General features: G+C 36.4%; 2 protein-coding genes across 3 annotated transcripts in view; one reads left to right on the forward strand and one right to left on the reverse strand.

Moving 5' to 3' along the window:
- Positions 1-19,550, forward strand: part of LRRTM3 (leucine rich repeat transmembrane neuronal 3) — an 86,601-nt gene extending 67,051 nt beyond the window's left edge. Inside the window, exon 3 of one of the 2 annotated variants that reach the window (XM_037399923.1) lies at positions 17,908-19,550. In XM_037399923.1, the coding sequence (XP_037255820.1) occupies positions 17,908-18,117 (210 nt within the window). In that variant the 3' untranslated portion in view covers positions 18,118-19,550. The remainder of the gene's footprint in view (positions 1-17,907) is intronic. The other variant, XM_037399922.1, reaches the window with a different exon arrangement.
- The window catches only part of CTNNA3 (catenin alpha 3), a 507,496-nt gene that overhangs the window by 327,102 nt on the left and 155,348 nt on the right, over positions 1-25,046 (reverse strand). The window lies entirely within an intron of this gene.

Consider the following 25,046-nt stretch of genomic DNA (forward strand, 5'->3'; position numbering starts at 1 on the left):
TGTCCTAACAGTATCATCACGCTTCTCATATTTTGGCTAAGGTGCAATTTCCTTACCCTCCTTTATTTATCCAAACAAGATGCAAGCATTAATGACTTCCTTGCATTAGCCATGAGATTTCTGAACAGCTCACGATGGCTTTATTTCTAGGCTGTATCAGATCAATGTCATTCAGACCTCAGGGGCAGCAGAGCAGTATCAGTGAAAGAAGTACAGTAAATGCAGCAAGAGTAACAATCTGGTTTCCTCACATGCAGTAAAAATGCTGTAGTCTAGAGACTATGTGTTTTTGCTGCAGGGAAGTGAAGGGGTGATACGAAGCAGTAGCACATGTTGCTCAAACATCTCCAGGGGCAGAAAGGAAGAGAAAGGACGGGTAGGTAGATGAAGGGTAAAGACTAGAATACATTAAGGATATTTTTTTCTGTTTTTCTGTTTCTGTCTCTTCATTTCCTTTCAGTCAACAGTCAACATGAGTGAAAGCACCACATACTAATTGAATAAAAACAGAACATAAAGAATCTCAGAAACTGAAAATCCCATTATGCTGTAGGTATTGCTCTTATGGAATAAAACAGACTATGTCACAAAGAACAAATGAACATATCAACAATGTAATGCAAATAATAACCTCAGGAATACAGTAACTTCCCTGACTGGTGAATTTTTACCCATCCCATTTTTTGCTTGTTAAAGTTTCTCTTTCTAAACCAAAACAATAATGTGTGCCATTTATTCAAAGTGCATAACTACCTTTCAGAAAATGAATTCATAAGAGTGTTTTGAAAGCTCTACTGTGATTTTTACATTTAGTCCATAAACTGAATGACAGCATGTACTGAAAAAGATGGATACCTAGGACACTGAGTGGTATAGCTTACAGATTCAACCTGAGTTTAAAATTAATTGTTTCTGCTTTCCTTGTCACGCTATTTCCAAGTTACCATCTTATCTCTGGAGAAGTTTGCAACAGAATTTTTCCATCCCTTCTCTCAGTAACATCCAGACAACAGTAACACTGAATAGCGTTATCAAATTGCTAACTTACTTTCAAACTACAAGTTATTATTTCTACATAAGCCAATTTTAAGCTATCACTGTTAGAAGATTTAAAAGACACTGCACGTAAAACTGCACTGTAGAACACACAGCAATGGAGAAGGTAAGTAATCTAACCCAGACTGAGCTTGCTTATAAACAAAAGGCAATGGGGTTGGCACTGTTACTAAGACACACAGATCTAATATGACTATATCGTTTCTGGGATTTGAGTTAGCAACTCTGTACCACAGTGTGTAACGTAGAAACTCCCTTAAGAGCATTTTCATTGGACTGCAGGCTGAGAGATTTACTTCCTTGAGTAGAGTACCTTTGCTAGAAGTCTCATCAGTGCATTTCACTGTGCTGCCAAGGACACCATCTTCAGATATGGCACCTCTTTGATACCTTAGGGAACAGTGAAAACACTGACAGAGAAAATCCAAGGTACTATTTTAACGGGCAGGAAAACTAACAAGGATTACCTTGTGCAAAGGATTACCTTGTGACAATAAAGCAAGAGCATTTTCTTGGGCAATCACTGCAGCATAAATCAGTTGACACACCAGCTTGCTTTAAAGTAACTTCCTTCTCAAGCCAGCCTTCACTTATTACAGAATTTCATACATGTGAAATTAGTGCATTTGCCTTCAGCAATCAGTAATTTGGCTGTATCTTTCAAAAATCATGACAACTCAACTATTTTATCACCTTCCTCTTCCGACAGAGTGCCAAACTTAGAGTTTCCACCAAGTCCTGAATTAGTCTAGGAAAAAGTAATCTTTCCTGGGCAGCACTTTGCCTTCTCCAGATCCATTTCCTATCAATGCCAGATCCAGAGTGCAGATAAAGTCAAAGACTGTGGCGGCCCAGATGGCTCTGTGGAAGACAAATTACAATTGAGGACCCACCTGTGTGGCTGGGACACAAAGCCACTGTGGAGGCACAAAGTGTCCTAATAAACTTCTAGATTTCCAAAGCCAGCTGCCTGATTTAGGAGCAGGCACCACAGATGCAGTGCATAAAGGAATGAACTATCTCAACAGCACTGAAATCTACATTAGCTTCCCTGTAATCAAATCTTTCCCGTGAACAATACTGCTACTTTCAAATCCTTATGTGATTTATCAAGTGTGCTGTTAATGTTCACAAGGTTAGAGAAATTGTTTGTACAACTGTAAAATCCATTGCTAGAAAACAAACATGCAATCCATTCCATTTAACTTCACTAGCTTCAAGGTAAAAAGACTTTCACAAGTTTTCCAACAGAGATTTGAGAGACTAGCAGATTTCTGTACTAGCCATGTGTGTCTTTGGTTAGCTCAGCTCAATAGTTCTCTGTTCATCTATTTTTAATGGGCACATTACCAAAAGGAACAAAACAATAAATAGCAAACTAGTCTTTAAAAGGCAGAAAACATCTCTGTCATATGAAGTTATATAAAATATTTCTTTTTTCTTCTAAAATCACCCTAAAGAAATTCTGCCCAAATATTTGAAATTTTGTGAAATTTGGTCATATTTTCAGCCCATCTGGCATGCATATTAAGGTATGCAAATCCAGATTTTTGAAAAGTTGTATGAGAAATTAATTGTTTTGGTCATTCTCATGCAAATTCTTACAATGAAAGTTTTACACAAAGGTTTTTATAGAAGACTGGTTTAAATAGATTTTTGTAGAAGGTAAAGTTAGCCAAGACAATTCTCTGTGAGATCACACAGTGGTCTCCTAAAAGACAAAGGCCCAGCAAGGGCTTACACTGGCCCTTCCTCAGGTATATTCAGATTCTTTGGATGAAATGTAGTGCTATCAGCACTTGTAGCCAATGTTGTAAGCAAACATCTATGCCATTCCTGCAGTGTTCAGCACTGCTTAATCCAACCTCCAGGTGCAAACATCACTCAGCACAGCTGATGGGATCCCCTGGTGATAGGGTTTTTTAGTTAGGTTTAGGTGTTAGGGAAATTAGGATTGTTCTGAGTCGACAAACTACACTGAACTGCAGCACTGAAGAAATTTACAGGTCAAAAAAACCAAGGAACAGGACTTGGGGTTGCCTTCCCCAATTCAGGTTCATTAGCACCCATTTAAGTGCCATTTAAGCTCATATATCCTTCTCCAAATAAGGCCTTGAGTCTGCTGCAGGACTTCTAAGATCAGACCCATAAACATTACTTTGAATGTGCAGTACTTTCACATGGAACAGTCCAAATGCATGTCAGCATCCTCTAATTCAAAAGCAGTTTTTCAGAAGTGATCTTGTATTGCTTAGGATTGTAGAACCACAAGAGCACTCCATGGTGACTAACTAAATGGAGGAAAATCCTGTTCTTCCTTCACTGACAAGACACTACTTGAGCTGTGAATGAAGTCAAGCAAATGCAAGTAAGCTGTTACTGTTCTATTGTCAGTGATCCCATGCAAGAGGACACTCCAAAGAAGTTACACATACTAATTGAACTTTTTTGTTTCTTTATGGCTAATAAGTACTAAACCAGAAATTTATGATTACATAAAGCCACATTACTCATAACATCTTTTGCCCTAAAACTCCCAAAACTACGTAGAACAGGGGCCATCAGAGCCATACATACAAGGCAAGTCAATGTCCACACCTATTTTCTTATCGCTATACTCCAAAAGAGAGAGAACACAGAACGGTCTAAGGAAATTGAAAGGAAGAAAACGGGGATCCATGCCACATACTGGTGTGTAACATACACCAGACAATGGCTTGCTCAAGCAGCTAGATGATAAAGAACTGACACAGTGATTATCTATGTTCTTTCATGACAATTTAAGTACTTTAATTACTAACATCCACTAAACATTGAGTTACTAATAGTAGTAATGCAATCTATTGTTGCTAGGTTGCCTTGTCTGAATCTGATATCTCAGTACTTTGTGAGCAACCTGGTCAAGCAAAAGGTGTCCCTGCCCATGGCAGGGTGTTGGATCTAGATGATCTTTAAGGTCCCTTCCAACCCAAACCATTCTATGAAGATCATCATGCTAATGGCATGATCTGGCCTCAGCAAATGAACCAATCCTTGGAATTATTCTCAAGGTGCTCAGATTTGGTCAGAAACAGATGGATGGATTTCTCCATCAGATAATTCCAATTAATGAATTCTATTTAATTAAAAAAAATCTATCATAATATTTCACTAAAAATTCTGGAATGTTTGGATTAGAGAAAAATTATCCCACTATAATTTTTAATATACTCTTGTCGTTTTTAAACTAATTTCTCAAAAATCAATTTTGCTAATTGATATTATTGCAACTAATTATTCATACAGCATGCAACAAAACCAGAGCATAATATTTTAATTGAAAATGAAAATGCTTGAGTGCTGTGAAAAAACTTCAAAAGGCCTAAAAAAATTATCTTTCATACGAATTCACTGTGTATCCAAAAATCTCTCAATTTTTTGAATTTCCATCTAAGTGAAAGTTCATATTCTATCATCAGGAGTGCAGGTAGAGTATGCAGGCTTCAGAATGCACGTTTCTCAACATTTTGAAAAGCATCACTATTTTATTATCTTTAACGTGCACGTACCCGTTAACCTGGATGGCTCACAGATCATCTTCATATTTCTCAAACACAGAGCGTACTATCCTTTATTACCAGGACAGCCTTCCCCCTCTTGCCTCCTGGAGGTAGTAAATACTGACATTAGGCCAAGCAAAGTTAGGAATATCTAGTATACCTGTATTTAATTTTTTCCTTGCACACAGTTGGCCTGGTTTACTATGCCTAGCTATTGAGCCCTCGAAGTTTCTCTGGTTTTCCAGTTTCCCCACTTGTTCTAACAGCAAATAAGCTATCTGAGCATAAACACATCTTCTCTTATAAATTCTGTGGATGTTTCCATATAGAATTGCGTAAGTAGAATACATTTACTACATTTGCTGTAATATTTTCACTTGTTATTTTTATGTTCAATACTTCAAAAATATTCAGGCTCCAGTCTTTTTCTCCAGGCCCAATCTGTTAGAAATGCTGGCAGTGCTGCCCATCATCATTTTGTGTGTTCCCTTAAACTCATGCTGGTCTCCTGTTATGTAGGGGGTGGGTGGGGGTAATACTGTTTAATATCTCAGGTTGCATGTTCTGAAAAGAACCATCCCCTGCCTACCCACAATACCAAAAATAGTACAAGCTGCTTCTTTTATCACAGCAACATGACTCCATTTTCACCTAAAGAAAACCAACCAAAAATAGCTATGCAGTAAGTACATATTGATGTCTCTTTCCACAGTTAATATAAGAAAGTAAACATATTTGCATGACTGGGTACTATAAAAGATCAAAGTGACCAGGTTTAACTGGCTGGCTCTAAATAAATATCCTAAACAGTTTTTATTCCCCTCACTGCTTGAGGACTTCTTTAAAGGGGAAATGCACTTTACCTGGACGAATCTGAAAGGAATACCACTGGTATCAACAGGAGGATGGGGTTTTAAGGTCCACTTGCCAAAAAAGCTGTGAAGGGGAATAATAACCCAGATACAGACTGAAAGAGTCTCTCTTTTATAGTAGTCCTATCAAGTTCCTGTACCACTAGGGCTATAAAGGAGGCTGCAGTACAGAGATAACAGAGCAGCCTCCTAATGACTTTTGGTAACTACCACACTGGGCTAAGCACAACTCACCTGAATATCTGAAACTCTGAAATCAAGTCCCAGTTCTGTGAACCATGCCATCTAGCAATTAAGGTCATCTTTAATGAACCAAAAAGGTCTATGACAACTTTTCCAGGACTTTTTTTTTTTTTTTTAAACTGCTCTACTCAGCTTTGGTTCTTTACCTTCATACCTCTAACTCTCACAGTGTGTTGCCCATAGACTTCCTTGCTTACTATAATTTTACTGAAAATCTGCCACAGTAACTAACTAGTGCAGCATTTAAGAGTGAAAAGGATAATGAACAGCCTGACTATCAATAAAAAGCCACTTTATGCTTTAAATGTTTGGCTTGGATTTTAAAAGAATTAGTATTAAAATTGGCCAAAATATGCTTTCTTGCCCTGCAAAATGTGTAGCCCTACACTGAAGAATTGTGTCATTATGAACAGATATACAAACATCCAATCTGAGTGCCGCACAAATGTCTTAGGAGCAGTGCAACTGATGCACATGATATAAACATTTTAACTTGTAAATATTAATACTTCTCATCAATAGAAATCATCTAGCACATACTGCTTCAGAATATAACAGAGCTTTTTCTTTCTAGAATATTACAGTGATAAAACATGACATGAAGACAACTTACACTCACAGAAGGAAAGAAGTTTAAAGAAAGAAAATTCTTTCACTAGCGCAAACATTAAACAATATATGTAGAGGATGGATTGGTTAAGGAAAACAAATACTGTGTTATTACTACCGTCACATCAGAAAATAACAATTTTATATTTGTCAGGTAAACACTGTCAGGTAAACATTAAGACTCTTTCCTGAGAACTGAAAGAACCATATACCCCATGCTTCCCATTCCATGAGATAACACCAATTATATTAAACCCTTCTCTTGCTTTTCAAACTGCATCTGGTATTTACCTTCTCTTACAATATCATTACATTTTTTAATAATGAACTTTCTTTAATTTACTTAAATAATTACATAGAGCTTATTCACTAATGTAATTGGAAATACTTCACTCCAATGAGATTTATGAAATTACACAATCTTGTAGAAATAAGGAAAACACTGCTCATTGCATGGTAGATTCCAGGAACTGAGTCTGTTAAAGCAATATTTTATTTGAACATTAAATGTAAATATTTTAATATTTTTGGTACATTCATATATATTAATTTTATAGGTTTACAGTTAGAAATTTGACTTTTAGTGTCAATTCTTCTGTGTTTTGAGTTGTTTCTCCCTATATCCTTTAGGAAGTCTTTTCTCTCTGGGTGAACATGTCAATATTCCTACCACTAACAAAGAAAGAGGACTTCATTCCAAAAAAAGCCTCTGCCAAAACTGCACTATCATTTTGGCATCATTCAAGAGGTTTTTTTAAGACACATGAAAATGCCCTTGTTCAAAAAATTAGAAAAGAGCAATACACTAGTTATTTAACTAAACTGTAGTGGTAACTATATGGAGAATTCATATTTTGCCTATTTTAGTTACTCTGTGAATAGATAGATGATGATTCAAATTCTTTCCACTCCCTACCTGTACTGTCTGAGCAACACAAACCCACCTCATAGAACAAGGAAACCTAATGTCTAACTGTTGTTTTGTGACTGTGTTTGTTTTGTGACCCAATTTAAACCTCCTCAACCTGTCTGCCTCCACCCCCCATTCTGTGATGTCTTGGCATTGCCTGAGTTTCAGCATAACACTCACTGTAACACACAGCTGCAAATTACCAGTGATAGCACCAACTTGCCTCTAGCCAAGCCAGGAGCTCCCAGCTCTTGCCTCTCCAGCAAAGCAAAGTGTACTTAAAAGCAACAAAAGAAACAAAAACTAGCCTTTATCAGCTTGGTGGGGAGAGGGAACAAGACAGAAAGGGTGGGAGAAAAATACCTGGAATTGTATGCAGCATGTACTAAGTTTTTTTCAATGAGAACAGATGCATTATACATTGCAAAATAGATTTTGAATATAAAACACTTCCTACAATAAACAAACCATTTAAGCTTCAAGAAATGATTGAATCCCAAGGGAATCTGTCTATGTCTTCCAACTAATTTAAGGCTCTAAATGCAAAACTCAGCATGTGGAGCAAATTTGGATTTCAGTCAGGTACTTCAAGGGACTTTGAGACCATAAAAATCAGCAAATGGATCAAAGCAATCTCAGTATAGGTTTTCCATCTCTGACAGGTATGTCTGGATCAGTCGTTGAAATAACACTACTCATATAATAAGCTGTTGCAAGCTATGAATGTTAAGTTAGATTTTAAAATTTAATTTATTAATTTGAGAACACTGTGCACAAGGGGACACTACTCCACGGAAACTGATTGTTTAAAATGTAAAAAGAGGCATTTATATTGCCACACTGTTGAAAATAAAGACAGACACACACACTTAACATTCTCATTCCTCATAAGTAGTTTCGTACGTGTAAAGATATATTTTCCTGATGTGCCTTTTAAATGAATTCATACATGCCATACATATCTACGTATGCTTTGGCCAACCTAAAATACTGGTCAGCATTGCCTCACAAAATAGTGCAACGGTACAAAGAGGTATCAGAGAAGGGTAAGGTGAGGTTGATGTAGGGGGGTTATTGGCTTTTTAACCTTTCTTACACACTTTCTAAGGCTCCTGGAACTTGAGACTTTATTACATAGAAATACTCCTGATATAACATATCACTGACCATCAAATGCCTCAATATTACTGCAAGTCAGCTGAGAGCGCTGTAATAGCAATCATAGTCATCAGAACAGTCTAACAGCAGATCTCCTGCACGAGCTGAAGAACATCCTGAGTGATACAAGCTAAGCTAATAAAATCAAGCTTGGCTGCATCTGCATGAAGGGCTTTGCCAGCACACCTGCATTGCTGAGAGGGCATGATGACTCTTCAGTTACAAGAACACTGGACAGGATTCTGTCAGATATAGATGTGATTAGAAAACCTCTTCTCCAGAAAATTCAGAAGAGGATTGAGAGCATCAGGTTTTGGTTGTTTTTTGTGGTTTTTAAATTGGTGCCTCAGTTTAATTTCAAGCTGTCACTAACATAGAATTCAAATGAAATACATCAGGTTTGTGTTAAACTCAGTTTTCTACACCCCAAATTTTGAGAAAGAAAAATCAAAATAGCAGAGTAAATAAGACCTTCTCTTTGCTCTTGGAGATAATGCACATTCTTTTCCCTTCAAATCTATAAATCTTTCAGCCCAGGCATGTGTTGGCCCATACAGCTCCAATTTATACAAATACTAGATTAACTACGTGGATGTCTCATCAGCTTATTCTAGTAGACTAGTCACAATTGCATGCTACAGCTGGCAGGAGCAGCTATGAAACCTACATTCACAGTCCATTCAGGAGGAGAACTGTTTAAACATCAAGGGCTAAAAGCTAATGCTCAAGATTTAAAACAGCAGGTGGATTCACTGTGAGTTTGTCTCGGCACCACCAGGGTTTCCTGTCTCCTTTCCTGCAATCAAGAAAGCCTATTCTGGGCTACGACACTTAAGGAAAAAGAGCACTCTGGCACCTTACTGGAGAGTAGCCAAAGAGATACAGTAGAATACAAAGAAAAGCCAAGGTGAATGAGATAATAAATTAAAGGCAGCCAACAGCAATATAACTGGAAGATGGAGAGGTTACACAAATTATTAATATGGTCAGTAATAAGAAGGATGCTTCCTCTTAAAGACAGAAATACAGGGAAAACAATAAATCAAGAGAAGTAAGAAGGGGTTAACAGCTGGGAAATAAGAGAGAGAAAGAGCAAATTGGAAAAAGGGAGACATCTATATCATCAGTGTTATCAAATTTCCTGACATTTCTTAAAGCCTCCACTGTTGGAGCTTTAAGAACTGTAGCTTTCACTAAAGTTAGAACCTATTCCTTATAGTTAGATGCAAAAGCTGTATAACATTCCCTACCGCTCGCACACCAAAAGTAAACAAGAAGCTAAGATTTTATCAACAAAAATACCCTCTATTTCTTAAGGTAGGCTTGTGACTTCTTCAGGGTCTGTATTGTGGTCTGAATGGAGCGTGTAATACTTCAACTTCTGGTTTATTCCACATTATTTATTTTACACTGGTTTATTTCTCTGTAAACAATCCTGATGAAAAGTAATGAGATTGTCTGTTATAGCACTTAAGGGATTTTAAAATTGCTTGTTACATTAAAATAATTAGAGAAGGATAACGAAAATAAGATCAGATTAATCACACTCAACACAAGCCTATCCAATATATAAGAATCTAACCTCTGAGGAATAAAGTCCTCAAAAAAACCTACTTATAGCCCTATGATGGGCCAAACAATTTAACTATCAACCAAAACAAATATGCTTAATGAAAATCTGTAAGATGAAACAAATTATAATATAAATCAGATTAATCTCATCGGTTTCTTCCATTCAGCTTTCTTTCCTTCTGCATATACCAATGAATTCCAGTCCTTTTCAGTACTCTAAAGCTTTCAGAGGAGAAGGGAAGGAGTTGCACTGAACTCTTTTAGAGCTCATCCACAAGACTTTTAAGTGTAAATCGTACAATATATACACATCTACGTATGGGTGGCTTACAAACATACTCTGTTTGAGACGTCTCTACAAATACATTACTTACTTTTCAAAGATGTCTTTTTTTATATGCTTTTTATTCATGCAAATTCTCCATATTTAAAGATTATCTAATGATTGCTAAATAACGAATTATAACTAAGATACAGTATGACAGTCAGATTCTCCAAGCTGCAACAAACTTACTAAGACAAAAATAGCTACCTTTTCCCATATGTAGCAAAGGCTTGCTATCTAATACTTTAGATACTGGCTAAATGATGGATTCAGTTCAAAGTAAAAACTTTTATCTTTGTTGACTTACTTTTAATCCCACAAAGTTCAGAGCTGTATTTTTTAAATTGTACTTCAGTAATTATTCCTTCGGTCTATCAATAAACACCAAGTTTTGTATACCAATGAAAAACAAATGAGAACCCTAAAGAGAGTAGTGTCAAGAGATACGGATCTAATTGTAATAACATTTTTAGAAATACTTTAGGGCAATATGCACTTCATTATTAATATTATGAAGCAAATTTCAAACAATGCATCAACTGAAAGGATATAATTTTTTACTCATAATCATACACTCCCATGCCTACTTCCCTAATACAATTTACTACACTAGAATTTAAGGACTGTTATTAAAAAGTAAATTCAAAACTGCAGGCTGTTACAGTTAAAAAAAGAAAAAATTCTCACCCAACCAAAATAACCAAACAAAAACAACCCACCCACTCAAACACGTAAAATACTCAGAAAAGAAAGGCAGATATTTACTTTGGCAGACAGAACAGTATTTATAACTTGTTCATTTTTTAACATTAATAGCTAGCATGAATGCCTAACTAAAATAAGATGTAATACATACTGCTTTCAAAGCCAAGCAAGCAATTAAAGCTAATCAAGTTGCAAGTTGTTCTCCTCCCATGAATGCCACATTCCTTGCAGGAAGGAAAGGCGGTAAGCAAATGTCAACCTGTTCAAATTTTAAGAAAACTAGCATGCAAGACAATATGTCCAGCAACTAGGAAACCAGAGCTCATTATTAGTCTGAACCCCGACAATCTGAATCAGAATGAAAAATAAAACCTTTTTATTCTGCTTCCTCCTCTTCCTTATTTCTACCTTTTAAAAAGAAGGAGGTGATACTCTGTAGCAGCTGTTAGCAGCTGTTCACTCTTGCATTTCAAAAAACTGGTAAAGGTCATTGCCAAAACTAGTATATTCAACTTACTGAAAAATATTTGCCAATTGCTTCTACTTTACAATTAAGATACCAAATCTACATTGAAATATCTTTAAAAAAATTTGCATGGTTTTCCCATGGAGCCCGACAGTGGTTGAATGCTCTCTGTACTCTCTCCCATCCCTCAGGAAAAAGACAAAAAATCATTTACTGTTTACATGCAACACAAAGGTTCAAAAGTACTGGCCTTTGTTTCTAAAGGTGATTTTTACTTTTTAACACCACCCTTCTCTCTCCGGGAATATGCTGCATCATACATTACTTACCATTAATGTTAAACATTGAACAGGTAAGAATATTATTACTGATGGACTATAATTCTAATCATGCACTTACTAAAGTTTGTGGGGGTTTTTTGGTATCAATATAAACATAGAGCATTCAGCCACTAGAACAAGTCTAGAAGCAGCAGCTACTTCAACAGGAGCTTTGAAATAGTAAGTTTCTTATATTGCCATGGAGACAAGTGGTCCTCACATTCAGTGTGATTGAAGAGATGGTTTAAAAAGCTTAAAACACAGATGTGATGCAGACTTTTCATCTGTCCTTTGCTTCCTCACTCTTGTCTTTCTCTGATAAGAATGTACAGTTAGGACATGTTTACTGTAACATGGCAGTCAAGACTGGGCACAAAACAGATGCATAATAATACATGTTTGGTTTCAGTTGCATTATTTCTCACAATGTGGGACCACAATTTAGGTAACCAGAGGTGAACACGTTGGAATAGAAAAAATACCAAACCCAAACAAAGCACATGAACTATATCACTACTGTACTTTATTGCCTAGATTTACTGCAGAGAAGGAAAATCACAGGAGAAGAAAACTAAGTGTTCTTGAGTCACAGAAATATTCACGTTGAAGTCACACACAATATGTGGACAGATGTGCCCTTTGAATAGAAAACACAATTCTTTCTCACCAAAAGGGCATTAATTTAACATTTGTGTGAAGAAAAATTTTGCTATTTGAAAAAGCTATTGTTACTGCTTACGCTTTTGGTAGGTTTTTAAGTACAGCCTGAATTGAGTAGAAATGAATTTTGAAAGAAGCAGAAAAAGCTTGAAAACATCATTCCCTTTGCATTCCTTAACTTGCACAACTCCTCCCTGCCACCCGTAAGTAAAGCTGGGCAAGTTAATACCAATGCCTTATGACATTTCATGCCAAAGTTCTCACCAGCTGATCTAACAATATATTGCCCTTTTCCAGGGTTTAGAATTTAGACTTTGAAAGGTTGAAATACGTAGACACAAGTTTTAAAGAACAACCACTTAAGAATTTAGAAGTTTAAAGAAAAACTAAGATCTTTAAAAGTAACCAGCAATTTTAGCAGCCATCCAGTTTCAGCACTTTAAAGGGACCACAGTTTAATCTGAGGTACTCGTCGCCTTACAGTAAGGCCTCCTCACAGTGTATGCAAATACCAATAACAACAAAAAGTAACTTCTGGTAACCTTACTCCCATGGGTGAGATATATTTTAGTAGAGCAGCTAGGAGGATATGAACTGTAAATCCATGACCATCGCAAATCGGCTATGACCTATTCCTTTAAAAGAAGCTTGAATTTAATTACCCTCCTTGTTTTCACCGTACTGACGTACGGAATTAGACTCTATAACTCGAAAGTTATAAAGTAGGTATGTTGATTGCGTGCAGATGCACGGGGGATCGCTCCTCCACAAGCGTGCATGCCCGAAGTGACGAACCATCTCACATTTATACAATAAAACAAATGAATATTCAATTAACGCCTATACATATTCGTTACCTAAACTGCTTACTCTCGCTTCGTATGTTAATTAGCTTATCAGTCTGTTGCCTGGAATGTGGTGGTCTTGCAGGTTTGTAGGTGATTCATGTTCTTGTGACCATCCGATCTTCTTCAGCAAGGAGACTTAGCACTCACTCCCTCTAGACAGCATTGGAATATCTCTCATCCTTTTCTCATTCTTTTTTAAAATAGCCCCTTTTGTTAGAGGAAGAAGGGCAGGCGTCTCCTCAAAACTGTAGGCGTCTCCTCAAGGCTGTGTGCCTATGTGACCAGACACCGCACCCATGACTAGTCACCATACCCACATTCCTTGAGCAGACATATACAATCACAATCGATGTCCATTGTCCCCATTTCACACTATTTCTCCATATCAGTACAGCACTTTTAAGTAAATAGATGCTTGAAGCAGCAGGCAGTGAAAGCAATGGGATGAGATCATGGTCAGATAGGTAATTTCTTTTCATAACCATACCCACCAGACAGGTTTAGGGCTTTCACAGAAAGCCAGTGGACATGCTTCTTGAAAGAAAAAATAAGGGACTTGTTACATGCAAGACCTGCCTAAATCACAGAGAGGATTTAAACACAGGGGCACAGGAGCAGGAGGCATAGGCAAAGGTACAGAATAATCTCGCTATAGTCCTCTCCTAAGACTCCATACAGAACAGGGACTCAGCTTCAAGGAGAAGCCAGTTAAGAAGCTTGAATGAGTGTTCAGGTAATTCTTGTGCAACTTTATCAAAAAACCAGAACCCTGTGAAGGACTTCAAATATTCCATGACCTGCCTAGGGTATTGGAAGAAAACAGGAACCACTAAAGGAGCAAAGTATCTGCCAATAAGAAAGTTTGTGGGAAGCAAGGGTATTCAGAGAAGTATCAAAGATATCCTGGAAATATTGGCTAGTAAATATGAATAAAATGGGTTCAGTGATACTTTGCTCAGAATAATGTTCAATAGTGAGGTTCACAGCTATAGGAAACAGCAGGAAAACAAGGAATTCAGGGGGTTCCTAAATGAAGACAGAAACTGCCTTCACTTGTAATTCAAGGTCTGAAATCAGGTTGTTAAGATTCATGAAAGTCAATTTAGATAAGATTTCTTCAATACATTAATTATAATTTATTCTAATGTATTCTTTAACTAATAAACCCAAGGTATTTTATTCCTTCCAAGCGTATTTGTTTTACATGCATAAGGATTCAAAAATAGTACTATTTAAAATCTAACCTCCAATAAATTTGAGTAATATGGTAAATACATCACAAAGAAAAACCAATAGATGGTAAAGGATCAGGTTTGGTTTGGGGTTCATTTGAAACAACAGGATTCTTCACAGTGGTCATGAATAAAGCATTTAATTTTGATTCATTCCAATAAAACCTTTATGGTTCACTGGTATATATTACAGGGGCTGGTTTTTTGGTTTGTTTGGTTTTGTGGTTTCTTGTTTTTTTCTTGGGTTTTTTTTTTTTCCCTGAAGCCAATAGCAGAATTTCACTGACTTCTATATGCAATAGATTTCATTCTTATATGTTGATCATATGCTGACATATTATATTCCCATACCTATGTTATAATGGCATTCCTATATTCTGTACATTTTCAGAATTATACATCACAACTCCATCACTTCCATCCATCTTTCAGCTCATTTTATTCTCCTATTTCAGTGTACAACCTGGTTTACTTATTTTCATGCCTGCTGTTCATGGTCTTCTGTTTTTCAGCTTCTTATCTTTGCCATCTCCATGCATAATATTCCTTTGCCCTATTGTATTTTCCCATGCCTGCATTCTTAAGCCACTCCAGATCTGTGGCTATGCCCTTATGCCTTTAAGTTTCCACCCTTTCGTTTGCAGGATTCTGTGGTTGCATCCTGAAATCCCCCCAGGAGGTTTGAATTCCCCATGCCCATTAAATCTAACAAAATTAACAAAATACCAAAATTCTTGGGCTGAAAATATTGCCTCTAATTCTAAGTACAATAAATTGAGGGGGAAAATGCCATTCCCTTTCTTATGAAAGCCAAGCCAATGTCAAGCAATCAGATAAGAACACAGCCACAACACCAGAAGCTTAATAAATGCTGCATGCCTTTCCTAGAACCTTTCCCATCTTTGCTGATTGCCCAGATACTAATCTCTAACTAGAAGAATTCCCCTCCCCAACCAGTTCACATCTGTTTAGCAGTGAATATACTTCTGCAGTCTGGATAAATTAATGTATTTCCTGCAGGACTCTGAAATTGCTAGAGAAAAGCCAGAACCAAATTCTCACTCTCATTAAAAAAAACCCCAAGCAACCAACCAACCAAACCACAAAAAACCACCCTTTCTTTTTAATCTGTGGTAAATTTTCAACTACCAGTGAGGATCAAAACATAAATGCAAAAACATCAACATCCCAAACACTGGATTAAATTCTTATCAGGACCAAACAGAATTATTTTAAAAAAAATTCTAGTTTGCTATACAGTTTTGTAAATGCAACCTTTTAGCTACATTTTCTATATAAAACAAGCCTGGAGTTTTAGACTTCCTTACTGAAAAGCTAATGGGTTGCTGGAACTTTTACCGCCACACACACGCTACAAATATTTAATACCATGCAATGGAAAACAGCTTGCAGGATAGATGCTTCCTTGAATAGCAGTTGCAATTTTAAGGCTTCTCAACTGTAAATCTGAGATAAGCCAAGGCTTTTTGGGTACTTATCTGAACCTGAACTCCAAACAATATGAAGTTCACACAACACTAGTAATTAAACAATGCCGTGTTTTTTTACTCTAGAATTGCTGTCAAAGAGATAAGAGCTATCATTACAAATATAATGGTATTACTTAATTGAGTTTAAAAAAAGTTCAAAGTATAGGAGGTTTACAGAGATAAAACTTTTACTGAGACACTTACTACTGTCAGGAGGAAAATAGTAAGGAAAAATGCAAAGGAGGAAATAGAAACAGGGATGTTCTGTGTTTAGTCACCATGCCACAAGGGTTAATATCTATTCCAGGAGTATAACCCGAGAACCTCAAAGTGATCCAGCACACCCAGACAGCAATAAAGCAACTGTTGGTAGCAGCTTCACTGATGGTTTCAAATGAGCCGTGGTATAAACTGCAGTGACCAAGAAGTCTCCTCACCCAAATACTTACTCTGAAAAGAAATATGGCAGGTGGTCAGATCCTGACCATTCTAGGAAATAGAGACAGAAGGGGATACACTTAAGGAGGGGAAAAAGATGTAACAAGACAAAAGGTGTAGGTCAGAAGAAACTATCGGGGAGTTTCTCTGCTATGAAGACAGGCTGAGGGAGTTGGGGTTGTTCAGCCTGGAGAAGAGAAGGCTCTGCAGAGACCTTAGAGCAGCCTTGCAGTACCTAAAGGGGGCCTGCCAGAAAGCTGGAGGGGGACTTTCTACAGGGGCCTCTAGTGACAGGACAACGGGGAATGGCTTTAAACTGGAAGAGGGTAGAGTTGTACTAGATATTAGGAAGAAGTTCTTTACTGTGCAGGTGTGAGGCACTGGCACAGGTTGCCCAGAGCAGCTGTGGATGCACCATCCCTGAAGTGTTCAAGGCCAGGCTGGATGGGGCTTTGAGCCCCATCCACTGGTCTAGTGTAAGGTGTCCCTGCTCATGGCAGGGGTCTTGGAACCAGGTGATCTTTGAGATCCCTTCCAACCCAAACCATTCTATGATTCTATAACAGGTCTGCATATCACTGATTTTCAAAAAAACAGAAGTCTGGGTTTTAAAGACTTTAATGTATGACTCACACAGCCATTACAACATAGTCACCTTTTCTATCCTTCAATTTTCTTAATATGTAAAAAAAAAATCTAATAGTACAAATACAAATTCAAAATCTGCATTTGTTTCACCACTGTTTCTACAGTGTATTGTAAATAATTCTGTGCTGAAGTATGTTCAAAATTGCCAATAGTAAAAAAATATGTAATAAAACTTTTCAGCCTAAAACGTTTGACTTAAACATGCAACAGTGAAGCTTCCAGAGCTACCATAGCATAACAGTGGATGAAGCAATCATCTACCGTGGTCCAGTATTTACTGCAAGCTGATAGATTGAAATCAATGCTTATGTTATAAATAATAGGAAACGTGTCATCTGAGAGTATTTCCCAGCAGTTCAAAGGTAGCACACCCACTGACGTACTCAAAGAAGATCCACTAACAGCTCTAAACTTGAAAAGTCATTTAAATTTCATTTGAAATATTTCATATACCCCCAACTAAGACACTCCTCTTTCTCCTCCCTGATAGATTGATTTTAGAAGAGGCTAATTACATTCTAAAGATAATTTGAGTTCAATCATATCTTAATCCTCATAAATACATTCAAGCACACACCTGGCTCTAGGCCACATGATCAAAGGTGGTAGCAGTTTGGCTTAAAACACCCTAGTAAAGACTAGGGTTTGGGTGGAGTGGAGGAAGTAGAGGGATAGAGAGATTGTTTACATGCAGCACTGTATTTCTATTAGCCAGTGGTTTTAGACGGTCAATTTCTTCAACATCAGATTCAGGTAGGTACAATTTGATTATGTCTTTTGGTAACTGGCTGGGTTTCATTTTTGCTTTTCCCCTAGATACCACTGTCTATGAATGTGTCAACATTTCTTGCATATGATCAGCCCACGATAAGTTACTGTGGAGTACATCATGAACTGCTTGCTCACAAGCCCTATGACTCCAATAACCAGGAAGAAACAGTGGAAACACACCTAGAAACTGATCTGGATCTGAGCACAATAACAACAGCAGCACGAATCAAGGAACACAGTCAGCAGCTGGCTTAACTGGTGGTTTTTTGTTGGTTTTTTGTTTTTGTTTTCCCTGTAGCAGAGGTCGCAACCAAATTCTATGTATGGACAGAAATGAGAAGACATAATATTATGGATTCTAGGATCCCTTTTCAAATTAAAAATTAATCACAAAGAATAATTGTTTCAACTCTACAATTTGTAATTAGTTAAGTTGTGCAGTATTTTTCTGACTTCAGAGTATGACCCTTTAAGTGGATCTTTTTCAAAACTCATCCTACCTACCTGTATAAACTGTACAGATGTAATGTATTTTTCATATTGTAAAGTTTCAATTACCAAGAACAGCTGGTATGTACAGAACCATAATTTAATTACATCTTAATTTACAAGTTTCAGTTTCTAAAGTCTCAAATTAACAAAGGTTATTTCTTGTGTTAAGTTACTCTGTTTTGTAGGGATCATTTTGTTACTGCTTTTGTGCCCAGAAAACTTTAATCTAAAATTCTGTCCTTTGCAGAATATGCATCATTTTTACTGTGTTTAATGTGTAGAATTTTATCTACTGGTTCCAGAAATAATGCATTAACCAAAAGGAGGGTTAAACTATTCAGACTTCTAAGAAATTCTTAAAATACATAGCCAAGTTTTCTTATAAATGAAAATTACAAAAAAAATAAAATTCTCCTCAAACTTACCTGTTGCCTTGAAATACAGCCTGATTTCTAAATCAGAAGAATGTAATGATAAACAGATATATTTTAAGAACAAAGTTTACATATGCAACTGCTAGCTGACACTGATGATGTTTTGTTAAGTCTCACTGTTCTGCAAGACAATATGGACAGGAGACTTCAACAGGCAGCTGTCTTTACAAAAACTGCTGTGAAAGCAGAGCCTGCCAAATCAGGCATTTGTATTTCTACTTAAAGACAAATAGGCCCAAAACCTGCTTCTGTCAAAGATAGCTGCTGATGGAAGTGGCAACAGAGACAAGACCTTGGAGTTATACTAATCTTAGAATGTAAAATGTTATTCTTAAGTAAGAAACTTCTACTTTGCTGAAATACACAGTAATTTGGATCAAATGTTAAAGGTTAATAGTCCTTTAACATTGCGATACATCAAACAAAGAAAAAAACCCCAAAAATCTCTAAACAAACATAAAAAAAATGTAGTATTAAGTCCTTAAAAATTACTACATTGCTTGTCTACTATTTAATATCTGGATTGAAGCATTCCTATATCCCATTCTTTGGTTTTAAATCTTCAAGACTTCTCAATACTGTATGAGAATAACTTTTATAACACTACCCTCATGTTGTAATCATAAAAGATTACAGAAATTAGAAAAATATTATATGCTGACTTGGTAAATATAAAAGGGAACATGAGCCTTCCAAAGTATAGGAGAAAAAAGTTTCATATGGTGAAGCAACTTTTTTATAATAAAGAGAAAATATATAACCACAAATCTATTTTTCTGAATGTTTATCCCACCATATTTTCCTGTAGCTTCAAAGCAGAAGACTGAAATTTAAAATTAGTTCAACTGTTTGTACAAAATATAAAGCAAATATAAAGAAAAATAGCTTCAAAATATTGTTAACAAATGAATCTGCATTCACTATCTTTTAAGTGGAAACAAAGTGTCAAAACAGAATACATTGTATTGGTTATTTATTTAGCATCATAGATTTTGTAACATATTTTGCATAAATTATTTCCTATTCAAAACATTACTTGTCTTTTTAAGACTCATCTTAAATCTCCACACTTCAGTTTCTTATTTCTTTACTACATGGGTTCTTGCATTTCTGGTCATCTTCTACAGTGCTGGATTTTTTTAATGCACAGTTTGAAAATACATTTTGCTAATTATAAAATGAAACCAAAAATGCAGTGTCATTCTGGAGCTGAGTGACTTTTATACTGCAGGAAGAAGCTAACTGCTTCATTTCAATGTTGTTTTTAAGGTTTAATGTTTAAGCATTCTGGTCGTAATAGAAGGCCTGAGCTGTTAGGATCAGGTATCACCCTCCCAAAAGATTTCAGCTATTCTTACTCTGTACTTCCTATGCTTTACCTTGACCCACTGCCCTCAAGTATGTGTATGTATGGTGCGTGAACATGGTCCTGGCACTGATGTAACTACTCAAATTGCACAAATGTTCAAATGTATTTCTTGTACCATGTACTCCTAATTTATGGAGAACTGTACAACATTAATATTTTCAATGTTAGACACTCTAATGAACGTAGGCTAAGCAACATGATAAAATAACTCTCACGTCAAGAGACGCAAAATCATTTTGATACATCTTGTTAAATGAGCACTACTGGGTATTTATTCACATACACACGAATGTTTCTTCCTTTGTTTCTTGCCCTAAATAGTGAAGCATACATTAATGAATCTGGTTTGTCTTGGACCTGTCCTGAAAGACCTGCAGTTTCAGACCAACATATCAATAGGCAAATGTTAGAACAGCAGGGTCACAGAAGCAGCAGCAATCCCGCACCTCACAGGTCTGCTATACTATCACAATCAGCTTCCTGGGCATTTGTCATGCCAGGCACTCTGTAACCCAAATGGGCCACTCCAGTGCTCTGAAAGACAGATACAACACCCCAGGACCCACAGCAGCAGTGGAATATTTGCCTACCCCACAACTAGAGTGTTGAAACATGTTTCCATACACATAACTGAATACCATTTATTTCATGGACTACAGCAGCCTGAAATCTGCTATTCTGAACAAGATGGATGTCTTCAAGAAAACCAGATGGCAGGTAGGTACCTTCCCTAAAAAATCCATATCGTGCAAAAAAAAATCTAGGTTATGCTAACCCAAACAAGGACTCACTCCAAAGGTCCTATGTTAGTGTGTGTATACCTGCTTTCTGACATACTATTGCCAGCTTTATTCTGACTTGGACCGCACAGAAATAGTAAATGCTCTAGTTATGAGGACAAAACAAAATATCACCTAAGAAAGCCCCAGTCTTCTAAGCTACAAGTTAGCAAGAAGAAAGTAGGCGGAGCCTATCTGTTCAAATGTTTATTTACAGAGGGTCACTTTCATATATCATTAGCCTTTGCTGCAAGATCCATAAACCAGAAACAGCAGTAGCCAACAGCATCGATCTCAGTCTTACAGTCAAGTGACACCACCATACCCTGCTAGACCATTTTATCAAGAAAAATCTGGGTGAATTCATTATGCTTGCAGAATGCAAACTGATGGAGTATAACCTCTATCAATAAAAAAAGCACAGACATTTTTTAAAATAAATCTAGCCACAAGCAACAATTCACAGTTCCTTGATCACTGGATCATGTTTGTACAGCAAGTTACAGGGCTGAAATACCCATTAGGAAATTGAGCACAAGTACCTGAAAGGAGTGCTTATCTAAAGAAGGTGTATAGTCAGATTAACGATTAATCTGACAAATTACGGCATATGTCTCAAGACAGTATATAAAAACATAACACAAAAATAACATCTATACAAGAAAGCAAATGACGTTTCAATTACAAAGCGATCAAAATTTGCAGTATAAGGCATTGTATAAACTGTTGTATAAACAAGGGATCTGACAGCTATCACTAGCAACAACAAAATCCATACACAGTTTTCAGAGATATGTCACAAATATCAGACTTCTTTTGGCAACATACAACAAACGGAAAACGTACCAGCCTCAGAAGTTGTGTACTAGATAGCTTTACTGACAACCACTCAATTTCTCCCCTTCTATCTCAAGGCATTTTTTATCCCTTACTCTTATTTCCAATCCTCAGATTGGACAAGAGAGCAGAAATTGTGCAAAACCCACAATGCGAATGGTAAAAAAAACCCAAAACAAACCTGCAAAGGCAACACCACTGACTAGAATAATGACACCAGGATTCCAGTATCAATGGAACTATAATAAATCTGGAAATTGCTTTATTAGCAATATAGGCACTTCGAGATAGTTAATTGCATGCTCATGTACAGTGTCAAATACAAGCAGCTGTATTTAGTTGCTAAGTGGTCTAGCAGAAATAGTCTGTTGAACAAGTAAGAAAGAACAGTTCAACATGTGTTCCCTAGCCTGATCCTCCTTTCTTGAGGGAAAGATCTTTTTGCTCCAGACTTTTACATGGCTCACAGAGGCCTGGGCTTCCTGAAGGCAAATCTTGCCAGTAAAGGCATAAATACCTGTAAATGAATATAATAATGGGTTTACTTGGTCAGAACAAAGTACATCTAGGCTTGATAACATGGCTTGAACAGCAGCTGAAAGAAGAAACCCAAAGAACTAAAGAATGGGGTGAACACACAGGAATATTTCCCCAGAATGCTCCTACAGTCCCCAACAATTGTAGGTGAGGGACTTAATGAGCGAAATGTGGTGTCTTATATAGTCCCTCTTTGAATGTGTATATGGTTTCTTTGAAGCCACATAAATTTATAACACTCACAACTCCTGAAGAAAGTAGATTTATTTGACAATAAAAGCTGCCTCCTTTCTTTATTCCAGTAGAGAAGAATGATAGAGTAGTGTAATAATAACACTTTTCACTTCCACTTTTGACACAGAAATATCATTATCAAGTAATTAATAATGACAGACTGACAACTTCCAGGTAGCTTGAATAACATCCATCCAGTCATCTAAAGTACAGACATTATCTGAAACCTTGTAGATTTAATTATCAGATTTCCCTTGTGGGTGTTCTTAAAATCAAGATTCAGCTCACTAGAAAGCAGAATATTTTTTTAGCTTTATCAAGTCCATCACAACAGTAAACAAAAAATAAGCCTGTTCCTCACAAAATATAGCAAACCACTTTTCAACATAGACACACAGGAATCTCTTATTAGGTCAAAGTTTGACTGCATGATCCTTATTTAAAAGGATCATTAAATTCCACAAAAAACCCTAACATTTAAGTGAATTAACAGTTCTATTATAAAGTAACAAGGCCAAATTCCATTTTCCTGTTCTACCTAAGTATAGAATCTGATTAATTTTAATTATAAAGTTTCAGAATAAATCAACGTGAACATCAGAGTTCATTATTAATGTTATTTTAATGAACACCTAAGGAATTAACATTTTGCCACTAGAAACTTGCCAAGAATTTTTATGTAAGCTGAAGTGCAGCATGCACAACTGTGAAAATCCCACATGGCAATAAAGCTTATATTCTACTTTATCAACATCAATTTTCTATGTAAATAACTCCTCCCTAAAACTGTCTTTTTAGATGGTTAAATACACAGGAGCACCTGCTGTGTAGTAGCAAATGAGCCTGCAACATGGAATTCATTATACCCAGTCCTGTTACATTAAAGCTCTAATACATCCATGATAGTGGACACTTCAAAGTGTCACCACTATAGACATCACACATGTAACAATAACAATATACGTGTGAGCATTAATTAATGTTGCATTAGTATGGAATTTATTTAGATTAACTAATGTTTGATGACTGCCTTATTAATTCCCTTGGGTCAACTCATGTAAACAGGATGGATGTTATTGTAATAAACACTAGAGGAATTAAAAATGTTCAGTTACATAAGAACATGATTTTTCCAGCTTTCATAGAGTGCCTTCCATGTTGTATTCCTTAAGAAACAGACTTTTAAGGTGGATGCAATTTAGCAATAGCTCTATCTACAATCTAATCATAAAATGATTGCACCAATGAAACATATTTCAAAGTCAAATAGTTTGAACATTGTATATACTAACTCTGTGCCTTTTAGAGAACCAAAACTAATCAACTGGGGATGAGAATACTCATTAAAAGAAAACGATGTGTCCCTCTAGCACTCGGTACTTCAATAATTTCAGTAGTTTTATACAAGAGTATGTTATAAATGAAGCATGGAAAGCCATTAACTGAACCATTCATACTGAATACATTTTGTTGTCATTTATTCTTTCAAAAGAAATAATGAAACTGCTTTATTTTTCTAGTAATGATGATGCATCTCCCTCTTACATCTTGCTGTTGGTAACTTTATTTTTAAAGAATCTGTCAACTCACACAAATAGTCTAGATTTCACTATCGAAAATCTTTATTCTCATTTTCAAGAAAGAAAAAATACAACTATCAATGCTATATCTGAATATGCAAGTTTTCATGAAGAAAATTATTTTTTCTTGTCTTCTGCTTTAGCATTATCTAGACAGTTCATATTTCTCCTTACATTTCTGCTAGTTCCTTTCTCCAAGCTCTGTCACAATTGAGAATGCAAAAAATAAATAAAAAAATATTCAGACTGAGTTACTGGAGGGAAAAAACCCAGGGTTAAATGCCTTTCAGGTATCAGTCTCCAGAGCTGAACAGGTTTGCTGCCTACCGAACACAGGCTTATCTGACTTAAGTGCCTTTTGCTTCACCACTAGATCTTACAAACCAACCTCATAAATATGCTAATGCTATAAGATGCTAATAAAAATCAACCTGGTTTTGTTGTTCTACCACTACACTACACAAGGTGGTGTTGGGTTTTGGGTTTGTTTTGGTTGGGTTTTTTTTTGTTTTGGGTGAGTTTTTTTAAAACTTTTTGCACCCTAAATCCTTGAATACATGATGAATATATGTCAGTAAAAACTGTCCTAATTCTACTTTTATCAAGTGATTAAAACAGAAGCTTCACAAGTGGAACTGGAAGGGGTGAACACAATGTCCTCCCCAACTCAAAGCAAAATCACCTTTACTACGGCAGATGTTTCTCTAACTTCTTCAAAAACCTTCAGTCTCTGGGGAAACACAGTATTTACATCAATTTGTATCCATACTTAACTATTCTTGCTATTAAAATATTTTTCCTTACACCTAACGTAATTGCTGCTTACAACTCTCGGATGTCTAAACCCGTATGTGTCATGGCCACCTTGACAAATGCCATACAGGTTACTACTGACTGAAAGTCTCATAATATTTGAAGAGAA

Source organism: Falco rusticolus, chromosome 9 (genome assembly GCF_015220075.1).
Source record: "Falco rusticolus isolate bFalRus1 chromosome 9, bFalRus1.pri, whole genome shotgun sequence".
In the NCBI taxonomy this organism is placed as follows: domain Eukaryota; kingdom Metazoa; phylum Chordata; class Aves; order Falconiformes; family Falconidae; genus Falco; species Falco rusticolus.